The 12081-nt window shown below is 43.3% G+C and overlaps 1 protein-coding gene across 1 annotated transcript; it reads left to right on the forward strand.

The window, feature by feature from the left end:
- The first annotated feature begins 2503 nt into the window (after positions 1–2503).
- Positions 2504–9422, forward strand: LOC146340586 (interleukin-36 alpha-like). Its single transcript, XM_084808165.1, has 4 exons — positions 2504–2664; positions 3859–3981; positions 5966–6105; positions 7620–9422. The coding sequence occupies exons 1-4, from the start codon at positions 2589–2591 to the stop codon at positions 7830–7832; spliced, it is 552 nt and encodes a 183-aa protein (XP_084664291.1). The 5' UTR covers positions 2504–2588; the 3' UTR covers positions 7833–9422.
- Positions 9423–12081: the final 2659 nt, after the last annotated feature.

Consider the following 12081-nt stretch of genomic DNA (forward strand, 5'->3'; position numbering starts at 1 on the left):
CCTGTTCTCCAAATACTGGGTTTATTTTGGCATTTGATTCAGTTTTTTTCAGTGTGCTTTCTTAGCTGACTTTCCCTAGGCGATTCCTTCTCAATACAATTCTTAGGTCCTCCACCCCATTCTAACTTTGGCTTATGGGTTGACGCTGATATGAAAAAGCCCCCACATACTTATTTAAAATATATTTTCTTTAACCACCTATCCATTTTTTTTTTTTACGATCCATCATTTTTACCTTCCAACATTTTTACCATTCATCCTATCAGATTTCAGAAAGGGTGCTATATGTGCTACCAAAGCTGAGGAGAGGTTCTCTACATCTAGTGAATTGCTTTCTTCTGTCAAAAACAATTAAATCCAGAACAAAGACCCAAGATACATACACAACAGACTTTCTTTCTCCAATCAATCTATAGAATCATATATTGAAACAAGAGTGAAAATACACAGTGCATTTACTTACCAGACTACATCAATACATACATGAAAATACAGAATACAAACTCATGTCTCTTGACTCCAGTTCCTATGGAGTACTGGTAAAGTTCAGTTTCAACTATGCTGAGTCTTTGAGCTTTTCTGCATGAGGCATTTATTTTGCGCTTGTCATTGCCACTCACAGTTGTTTACTGGTTCTTTAGATGACGGCGTCACCCTCCAGTTCCGCTTCTGTTTTTAAAATCATTTTCGGCCAGTGTTTTTTTTGAGCAGGCTATTGCACCTGTTCAATAGCAAAAACAGATCCTCAGGTGAAAGGTTGTATTCCCCCGCAAAGAAACAGTGATATTAATGAGGCATCATGAGTCTTTGTCCTAATCTTACTTTTGTGTTCACCAATATATCTATTGTGTATTTTCACTGGTGTATCAATGTCAGGGTGGAAACTGAGCCGATAGAACCCCAGAGCAGTTCTGATTCTGAGAAGGATCAGCAATCCATGGGAGAGGAGCCAGCTCATCCCTCACAGGCACAGCAGCTGGCAGAGATTCTTCCTGCTCGCATTCCTGAGATAGATAGTGATCCTAGCAGTTAGAAAGTGCGGGAACGGGGCTTGCTAGACGCTCGACGCAGATGCAGGGAGTGACGAGCGATGGAGGGCGCGGAAAGGAGGCGTAGCGCCCATTTGGCGCACAAGCAACGGCCGCCTCCTGTGGACCCAAGGGAAAGAGGGAGGATCTCTCTCTAGCCCATTAGTTCAGGGTCTTCAAGTGACGCTCGTTCAAACGGGGATCAACTGCCTACTCGGAGCATAGGCTACTCTGCTGTTCCTTGCTTAGTCACTGGTGATTAGCATCTGAAAGAGTCATTAAGTTGTAAAAGGATTAAAGCCTTGAAAAGAATCTTTTTGTCTGTGTCTTGAGTTGGCTATTGGAGTCTACTGAAAGAGGCCGCTAGGGTGCTCCTGACAATCAATCTATTTGTGTGTTTTCACTCTTGTATTGGCAAAGTTTTCTATATATTGAGTGGAGAAAGTAACTGTATGGAAGATGTATTGTTTTGAGTTGTATTGGTTTTTGTTTTGGGTTGGATTTTTCTGGATTTTTTCCATGTTGTGATTTGTTCTTGGGGAACCTGCCCCCCCCCATGAATGCCTACTGCTTATTCCAGTGTGATGAGGGACACCGAAGAAAAGGCTCCTTTAATTTCAAATACCTCTTAATGACTGTGTAACAGAGAACTATCAGAGAGCTTCGGCTACTGGGCGGTATAGAAATGAAATAAATAAATAAACAAACTATCAAGCAGACATCGTTTTCCCCTGAAATGGAGAAAACTGGGCTTGTTGAATTTCTGGGAGAAGTGACAGGCACAGGTGTTTCCATCAGGAAAGAAGCTGTGTCCAGTCTAGGTATGAACCTGATGACACAGAACTTGACATGAGGAATGCAGGGACAGAGATGATGAGGATGGAGTTGGTATGGCTTGGGGCAGGCTCCAGGGGAGCAGCTGTATTAGTCCATTACGGCACAGAAGACAAAGATTGTCATCAGATGAATTTACAAAAACAGGAGTTTTTGCAGGCAAGAACTTCCTTCACCACAGGAGTCAGACTTCATTGCCTTTTCTCGTTCTTCAGTGACAGTCAGATCATTCAGAGCTGACCTTGGGCAATTTTCCTGGCCTAAGAAAAATATTGATGGCGTAATCTGCAGCTTTAATTCCCCTTCTTCTCCTTCTAAGTCCACCTCTAGCACTGCCCCTCATTCTACCTTCTTAATTCCTCGAGTGTGTATGGGTGTGTGTGTATTACCCTTGCCTTTGCTCAACTCCAAGTGAGGGCAACTATTTAAAAAACCTCCCCTGTCCCCCATTTCCGTCTGCCTCTATCAGGCCATTTGCTCTGTATTCCTAGAGTAATACCCCAACCCTCTTGGTTGCTTGTGCTGAGCCTGCAATATAGGGCATAGGACAGACCATGGACCTCCTCCATTACTGTCTGTGTTTGGATGGCTTCACATGCTTGTCACTCAAGAGTTTCTAAGGTGTTCCTCTCTTTTAATAGCTGTGACTGCAGTAGAAACAACCAATACTTGGAACTTTAATCAAAGCTTTGGGGGGGGGGAAAGGAGGCTGTGGGAGAAGCTGCAATGATGAAACTGCGCAAGAAGACTGTGGACCAGGAAATGGAAGATTTATTCCACGAATTTCCAAAGATATTACCAGGTAAAAAACAACTCCTTACTTTTCTATTTGTTGGTGAAAAGGAGAGACAAAGTCCTAGGATGTAAAAAATAGAGTTTTTTCCCGTTGGAGTAGCCCCAATATCTTTTGGCCCTGGCCCATATATTTCTGGGCCTTCTTCAAAAAGTGGACAGCACATTGGTTTGCATTTATAAACTCAACATTTTAAATATCTTATGAAATTTCATATACATATTGCAATTGCGCCTATGCATACTTAATTTTTTAAAATATCATGTGCAGAGATCTCTGAAATGTTTTGGTCTCTAAGATTAAATTCTGCGACTGGTGACATGATTAGCGAGCAGCAGTTTATGTACATTTGCTTACCCATCTCAGAAGTTCCCATAATTGCACTGATTAAACTCAAGGTCTTTCATTTCTGGATGTGTACCACACTCCTAGAAAGTATCTAAAGAACTCTGTACTTTAGAAGAAGGGAAGAAAATCCAGCTCTTCAATAAGGAGTCAAAGTTTTCAGCCTTAAAATCCATTCTAGTTTTTTCCTTAGCAGGGTGTTTTCACTGTCTGTGGGGAGTTTCTGTAATGCCCCAAACATGATGTCTTTTACAGAGTGATTTCGAGCTTTTCTACATGAGGCTTTTAATGTGTTCTTGTCATTCCTACTCATGGCCGTTTATGAGTTCTTTAGATGACCTTGTGGCCCTCCAGTTTCACTTTGGTTTTAGACAGCACTTTCAGAGAGTTTTTTTAGAGCAGGAAGAAGGCAGAATTATTTAAAGAAAGTGAAAGAAAACGCTATTTCCCCCAATGAATTCACTTCATTCTGGGAAACAACAAAATGATTGGCAGTTAGGAAAAAGGGGGTGGGCCAGGGAAGAGTGTGGCCATCTGGAGAACCCTGAATGGGTGAAATTGGGCCCACAGCCCTAAGGTTCAACACTTCTGTTTCAGACAGACACCAGAAACACTTCTATTTCAGACAGGCACAAATCATGGCATGGAGTGTGCCATGGCAACCAAGGTGTTTGCTACTGCATGCTAACTCTGCATGCAAAGCACGAAAGGAGAACGTAACCAATGATAAAGTCATAAGCTGCTGTTCAGTGCCAAACAAGTTATTCATTCCTTCTTTCATAGAAGTCTTTTCCCCTCATGTGGGTGTTTATAATAGATTTATATCTGTCTACCCATCCCCTCCAATGCCTTTTCCAGATACAGTTGAGACCCTAAGTGAAACAACTCCCCGCCTCTTCAGAATTTGGGATATTAACCAGAAGTTCCTCTTCCTGCTGAACAAAGAGCTGGTAGCAGCCCCACGGAATTCCAACTCACCAGGTAGCACCTCTTATATTCATGTCTCACCCCTCCCCCTCATTCCCAGTCACTGACTAAACACATGCAAGTTCTGGAGGTGGATACCTAGGTGTTCGGAAGCACCTGAGTCAGCCACATGTTCTTCAGGAGACACTGGAAATGCTGCTCTACTTTACCGTTTGGTAATAACTAATGCCAGGTAACAGGTGTAGCAGTTCTGGTTGATCTGGTTCCTGAGTGGCCGACGTACCTGCTCTACCAAGCTGGGTAGACCTGCCCTCTATGAAACTCGTACACCCGGCCTTTCCGTCCATTGTTTCTTAATAGATAGACCTATTGTCTATAGGCTGTTTCCACTGCAGTTAAAACCCTCAGTTCCTTCCCTGGCTCTCTGCATCCTCTCGGCGCCTTAATTAATCACACTGCTGCTGCTGTCAGCGTAATTCCCCTACCATGCCTTTTCCTAAAGAAAAGGAAAGGAAAAAATGCTGGAAGACTGGATAACCACAGTAGCCTACACAGCTGGGTTGTCATACACTACTCTAACCCCCAGCAAAATGAGCATAACAATACTTTGCAGGGATGGGGTAACCCACAGTCCCTGAGCCATAGTCCTGCCTTGGGCAGCATGAACATCATAATTATGGAGTAATGTATACATTAAAAAAATAACATTTGGGAGACACAATAAAACTTGAGTTAGAAATATCATGAAGCCTTCTCTTTGCTGCTCCTTTTTGTTTTGGGGTAGAGCCCAATCACACTTCAGCTGAATCACAGCTAGACTGAAATCTTGGATTTCTGAATTGGTTTCTATGTGGCAGCAATCACTTCTCCACCAGGGAAGGCCCAAACATTTGTTAAAAATGAACCACAACATTTCTTCTCCAGAAAATGGGGGTGTCTCTACATCCCCATCTTCTTTTTGTCTGATTGGTTAGCTCTGCTTTTCTGAATGTTAATCAGTGCTATGACTTCATTAATTGACTAAAAACTGTGAACGATGCAAGCAAGCTAGTTTCTCACGAAATGACTGGGCAGAATGATACCTACAAGAGGGCCAGACTTTTTAAAAATAAAAACTGGCAATACAGGGATTATTACAGGGGGTGGGTGATGACAGTGCCCTCTTTACCCCCCCCCTCCCCACTGTGATATTTCCTGAGTCTGAACCTACCAGTTGCACGTTCAAGGGTCCAAGAGTTCCAAGAGGTAAGCACAAAGGTCTCAACAGTCCTGGTCACAGGCAACAATGTCCTCAGCCATCACAGCAGGCAAGGAGTAGGCAGGAGGAGGGTCAGAGTCCAGTCCAGGTAACAGGCAATAAAGGTCCCAAGGCAACACAGCAGACAAGGAGCAGGCAGAAGGAGAGTCAGAGTTCAATCCAGAAGTAGGTACATGAGGAACCAAACCTCCTACATGTGAGTAGACCTTCCCTCACAAGAAGGCCTCTGCCTCAGTCTAGCACTACTTCTGAGTTCCTGGCTGTTCAGGCAGTGTCTCTCCCAAGAGCTTTGGGGTTGCTTGCATCTATAAGGCAGAGTCCATGTCCTCCAGATGTGATGCCCTCATGGTAGTTGCCCCTGTGAGCCTGGGCTCCTCTCAGTCTCCTGGTAGATGCTGGGTATTGCTGATGGTGGGTGGTTCCTTATCCTCCAGCTCTTCCTCCTCCGAGGAGCCTTCTAGCAGGGGCATGACACTGCCCACACATGCCAGTGAATGGGCTGTAGCTCAGTGGTAGAGCACACATGCACAGAAAGGTGTGCACTGTCACCAGGTTTGGTACTGAACTCCTGTATGTAGACCTGAGCTGCTGTATGTAAGTCATTGAGCTCCTATATGTAGACTTGCATTTACTGTGTTGGGATATTTCAGTTGCTTTGAATTTTATTGGCAATCTTGCATCCAGTTTGGCTTCTCATCCAAGACTTCTGTCCCAAACAAAGATGTTTCTCTCTATCTCTTGTACCACTGACCCTGTTTCTCCCCTGTTGTTTGCCTCCAGAGGAGTTAGTAGCTATGATCCCCAACAGAGGCATTGAACAAAAAGAGAAGCATACATATCCCATCTTTATGGGCCTCGCAGATGGGAGAAACGTCTTCTCCTGTGTGGAAGCCGATGGTCAACCTCAGCTAAAGATAGTGGTGAGTTTCATTTGTGGTTCAGTGTCTCTTTTGATTCCCTAAGAAACCAATGAAGATGGTTTATATTCTATGCTAAACTCTATGGAGGTGCATCGGATTCAGCTGACAGCCAAACTGAATCTCCGCTCAAGTCCTGGTTTGTGATTCAGGTTTGGCTGAATCGGATGCATAGCTTAAGTGGATGGCCTCAAAATTCATCTGAGCAGAATCAGAGCATTTCCTGAAGCACCAAAATGAGGTCCAAGTCAAATATTGTGGTCAGTGCACACCTGTACTAAACATACAGACACATACATTCATGCATCAGTAGTCTGTACTAAAGAGGTTGACATTCTCCCTAAGGGTAAGTGGAATACTAAGACTTTGGGTAGGATCCAAGTACAGTCCTACTTAGCGTAGACCCATTGAAATGAATAGGACTTAATTTAGGGGGCAATCCTATCAAGATAGGGGACCGCCTCCGAACTTGGAGGCGACTGCCTACCCAATGCACCATGGGAAGAGCACGGAGGGGATCCTCTCCTCAGCACACCAGCTATACCGCGTTCACGGCTAGATGGCTGATTTTGGCTGTCTAGCCCCAGGACATTAGAACATGGTGTGGGGAGGCTGGACGATGCATAGGAAGAGTCGTACCGGCACTTCTGCACTCCCTGCCCCTGGGAAAGCCCCCTTTTCCCCTGCTCTGCACTCCTCGTACAAGCCCAGGGACAATCTGCACTGCCGAAGAGGCGGTGAGGGAGGGGGCAGGGAGGTGGCTCTCTGGGAACTGACCTTGGAGTGTGGGCTCTGAGATCAGTTCCCAGAAACTAACAAATCCTGCGTCCGTCTAGCCACTGTGTAGCGGCCATAGGATTGCACCCTTAATCATGACTAACTTAAGTCCCATTCATTTCATTGGGTCTTGTCTAAGTAGGACTTTACTTGGATTCTAACCTTAGCTCGCTTCCTCTCTAACCGTTTTTTTCTCTGCTAGTGTGCTTCCTATAGGACGCTCAGCCTGCCTGCCAGGAAATGTAGATTGCAGCCTATATCGATCAGAAAATCGATTGAATTAAAAGGCTTCCTGTTTGCGGGTCCAGGCACTTTTCTTCCTTCCTTTTCAGTGCAACCAGTGGACATGGCCTCAACTGCTTCTTAATTATTCAGCCTCTGTTCCCTGCGGTGCTGGCACAGGGAGAGCTTAATTACTGGATTTATTTTTTTCTTTAATATTGAAATGGTGCTATTTTGATAGAGACTTTAAATAAATAGCAAAGAAAGCTAAGCAGTAAATAACGCCAGTTTCCTGAAAGGGGACAGAATCTGTGTAACTAGTTTGTAAATAGCACACACATAATTTAAACTTGGAACTCCCAGAAAACTTTAAATGTGTTTATGTTTATCTGTATGTGAATTGATACATGCTTATAGGGAATAGTCAGGGCTTCCTCTCTTGCAACACTTGGTTGTCCACTCATAATACGACACGACATTTCTTTCTACCAAAACCTTTGTGCATGTGTCTTTCTTAGGAGCAGAGTATTATGCATTTGTACAGAAAAACTGAGGAACTGAGGAGCTTCACTTTCTTCCATCAGTCTAAAGGCAGCAAAGAGACATGCTGCTTTGAATCTGCTTCTTTCCCGGGTTGGTTCCTAAGCACTTCGTCTGAGCCACATAAATCGATTGGTCTGAGTCGCGAAGGAGGCACTGAGATAACTCTGTTTTATTTTGAAAAAAAGTAATCAACCAGAACTTTTGTTTTTAAGAAGAAATGAAATGGAGGAGAGGGGGAGAGAATGTGAATTCCAATCAATTTTTAAAAAAAATCCGATACAAGACCGTACATAGACCCAGAGGTATAGTATACAGAAGTATAAAAAGAAATATTTTAACACAAAAAATCCAGTCTGGTATGGCCACAAAACACATACCAGAACATTACAATATATATCCATTCATCTGCTACAGTATCTGTCTGATAAACTCTCTCCTTCCTCCATTACCTTTCGGCAGCCATTCCATGGTTGTAGGAGGTTGAGTTTTTTCTCCAATGTCTTCCTATTGTAGCAGCAATTAACGTTTCAAAATTAGTAACTTTAATATTCTTGGTAAACTAAGCTCTATTGCAATGAATAAAGCCAATAAAGTATCTACTCCAGTTGTATGGCCTGTGATTTGCATTGGGATATTAATTATTTGATGTCTGTACCATTGGGAGGTCCTACCACATGTGAAGATCATATGAAGAGCAGTGCTGGATCAGACCGAAGGCATATCCAGTTCAACAATTTATATTGTATTTCATGGACTGAAAAGCTTACAGATTTATACTTAATGGATATACGAAACCATCCCTGTTTTGTAGTGGGTATCCTAACATCCCTTTCTCATGGGCCTTAAATTTGATTATGCAGTAAATTATAAATCTTTGCCAATCACCCTTTAGATTCATCACTGGTTGTTATTGTTTCCAGATTTGTCAGCTTTTGAAAAGGATAGTTGGGCCCCAGTAAATACATTCAAAAACTCCTTATTTGGAAATATTTAAACCAAGGGAGGATACCAACCAGCTGGATTTTAGCTGATATCATAGCTAGACAATATTTGTCCATCTGTAATCAATGAGCCAATTTTGTCCATTTTACTTATTTCCCAATTTCTTATCTGTTGAGATCTCGCAATCATATTAAATGTCTTGCTCGTTGTTAGCTGGGCAATGCTGGGAGTTGTGGGTTTTTTCCCATCTAAACAAGTATAGGATTGCTCCCTCATCTTGATATCCCAAGACATAATTTCCATTTGTACTTATCCAATATTTTTAATATTTAATTTGGGATTGATTTAGATTACTCTGATTCCCTCTATCATGCTTTGAAATCAAAGGCATCACTTCCAAAGGGATGTATCTCTTCCAGCATATTGCTATTCTGGATTGTTAATGGTATGTTCAATTTGAAAGACATATATGTTAGGCCTGTTAGAAAATGGGAGTAAAAAGTGTTTTCAGCACTATTTAACTTGATGTACCTGTGGCAATTTTTACCAGATTGCTTTGAAATTTGGCACATTTGTAGATCGCATCAAGTAGATCATGTAAGTCATACTTGACATTATTAGCTCAACAGGTATCATTTTTATAAGCAATGGGATTTTATAACTGAAAACTGTTTTTATTTGGCAACTTGCTTTAGGTAAAAGGAGACGCTCTTGTCCCTTTAATTACAGCGTTGGGACTGCTAGACCTCTGATCTGTAAAGTCAATTGCATACTGAGCTCCAGCTATGTAGTGGTATAGAAATGTAATAAATAAAATAAAATAAATACTGAGCCTTTATGTTGGATGTAAATCTGCCCAAACGATGTTCTCAATAGGATTTCACCAACCTTTAAAATATTTTTTTAAATGACCATATAAACAAACATTTCTCTTAGGTTTCAGCCAGCCTTTTAGTTCCAACTGGAAGGGGTAAATAAATAAATAAAATCTAGGGAGCATAGTAATTTTGACTGCTGATATTTGAACTAACCGTGTTTTCGAATTAGTTAGATCTTTCTTAATTTTTTGAATAAGAGGGCTATAATTAGCATTAGCGAGAGCCTTTATATCAGAATTGACATTTTCACCCAAATATATACCTAGTTTGTTAGATAGCAGTAGGCCAAAAGTGATGTTATGTGATTTTTTTATTATTATTATAGAGGACCATTGCTGGTAATGCACCCTGATTTCTGTCTGTTTATTGTATAGTGGTAAAATAAACTGTGTTTTCCTATAATCTGGGAGACTGCCAGGAAGGATACTTCAGGTTGCTCAACTGAAATCATGATGTCATCTGTGTATATTGCTCTTCTACACTGGGATGCCTCTGTCTGAATTCCTTGGAGCTGAAGTGATTCTCGAAAACTCTGGAGTCTCCAGTCCAGGAGTGCAGGCAGGACTGGCCCAAGACTTTGTGCTGCCTGAGGCAAAGGACAAGATGGTGTCTGAGCCACCATTCCATATACAGAAGCCAACCAGACTGGCAGCCGAATTTGTCTTCACCACCGATGATGGGGCAGCTTTCCCCACCACACTGGAGGGCAGCAGTTTAGCTTAGGGCATTAAGGGCAGAAACAGCAATGTTCTCCAACAGAGGGGAATAGATAGGGGGCTGCAATGGTTGGCTCCACCAGGCTCCTGGCATCTGCCGTCTTGGCATTTGCCCCACTCTGCCTAATGGTAGGTCCCATATTTGCTTGCCGAATGTGCTTAAAAAAGAGGAAAGAAAGACCTTTTTAATTTTTATCACTTCTCTTTTGATCTCACCTGTGAAATAATTGTCTGAGCTGTGTAGCAGCTTGGAAAGTTTCCCTCAGTACATGAACATACCAACATCTCTAGTCCTCATGGAGCAGGACATGTTTCTCTGAGTCCCTTCCCTGATCGGAAGCTCTGTCTCTTATCTGTGGTCTAAGTAGCCAATCAGGACTTTACCTGGAAGCTGGATTCACCTTCTTGATAGTACTGAACCGCAGCTACAAAGGAGCTGGCTAATTCAGGGGTCGTGCCTTCCCTTGATGCCACAGAAGACTGCAGTCAGGGAGAGGCAGCTAGTTAGCTAGCTAGCCACCTACAGCCAGAGCTAGCCTTGGAAAAAGTGCCCAAGTTGCCGCAGCCTGAGGAACATTCTTTGATAAGAGGCCAAGAAGCCAACTAGGCTGAGGAAAAGGCATGCCCAAGGCTGTCTTCTAGACCATGATAGCAGCTGAAGAGCCAAAGGGAAAGGCACCCAATTGAGTGGAGTTCTCAGCTCCAGGCTAAGATTTCCTGCAGGGTAGATTGACAAGCAAGGAACTCTGGCTGCCCCATCCCTGCATAAATGCTGGCACAGAGGCAAAAGAGGTTTGTGGGTACAACATCACTGCTATCAGACACTCCTTTGCTTGGACTACGCTTGACCCTGAACTATTGCATGTCGTGAATCCTATGGCTTTGGACCCTGTCATGGAATATACAGCTGGACTTTAAGACCCTGCTTCTGGCTCCTGTTTGGACAGTCAGAGTTTCCTGGAACGGTCAGAGTTTCCTGGAACTGGGGCGCTTGTATTGGTGTCTTGCTGCAATGAAGAAGGTAACTGTTTCTTCACATGCATTTGGTTGGTGGTGTTTCAAGGCAGTTCGGCAGGACAAGGTGTGCCCATCAACAAAATGACTGTGATAGTGGGCATGGCCAGTCCCAGAAGAGATGACAACATTTATCAGATGGCAATCTGGTGAGGCTGAGAGCTGTGTCACTTGCCCAAGAACCTTATTCCAAGCAGAGGTGGGATCTGAGACCCCAAACCACAAAACTACTCATTTGGACCCAGTTTCCTGCTCAAACAGAGCAGCCATTTCAGAGAAGCCAGGCTTGCTCTCTTTCTGTTTGCAGGCAACTTATAGCTGTCCCATCTGTTTCTCTCTCTGTCTCAGGATACACACACACAGGATAAAACAGAGCCAGCCCTGTACAGATGGAGAAAAGTGCACACAGACACAGAGAGGTGGAAAAAGTAGATATGTCCTGCTCCTCTCAGTACCCAGGGGGTGTCTCCATGAGTGATTTACTCTGAGCTGGCTGCATTTGGAGGTCATTAACGATATATGACGTTGTGGTCATCCAGCAGCCACCCCGGAGCTTATCAGGGAAAAACCAGATTTCCTGAGACTGCTTATAGTCTGATTCTTTTCCTTAAATCTGGTTCTCTGCTGTATAGTTGTATTCCCCAACCCCTGCATTTGCATGGGTATGCCAGCCCTGCCCAGGGGTGTGCCTTTCACCATGACCTTGGTCAAGGGGTGTTTCCTGTGTGTTTCCCATCCCTGTGTTTCCCAGCACAAACCACTTAGTGTCTACTCAGAAGTAACTCCCATTGTGGTCAATGAGACTTGTCCCCTGAGGGCGCACTTCAGAATTTACAGAGTCCCCCTCAATTGAAATAGCACATTTGATAGCACTAATTCCTTAAAGG

This window comes from Heloderma suspectum, chromosome 6 (genome assembly GCF_057233095.1).
Source record: "Heloderma suspectum isolate Gila_16-S chromosome 6, 16-S_ref, whole genome shotgun sequence".
NCBI classification, from domain to species: domain Eukaryota; kingdom Metazoa; phylum Chordata; class Lepidosauria; order Squamata; family Helodermatidae; genus Heloderma; species Heloderma suspectum.

What these genes read in the sequence shown, in the direction of transcription:
- LOC146340586 (XM_084808165.1), top strand. Translation starts at nt 2,589, where the DNA reads ATGATGAAACTGCGCAAGAAGACTGTGGACCAGGAAATGGAAGATTTA. An exon ending in ATTTCCAAAGATATTACCAG is followed by an intron (nt 2,665 to 3,858) that starts GTAAAAAACAAC and finishes TGCCTTTTCCAG; the next exon opens with ATACAGTTGAGACCCTAAGT. An exon ending in ACGGAATTCCAACTCACCAG is followed by an intron (nt 3,982 to 5,965) that starts GTAGCACCTCTT and finishes GTTTGCCTCCAG; the next exon opens with AGGAGTTAGTAGCTATGATC.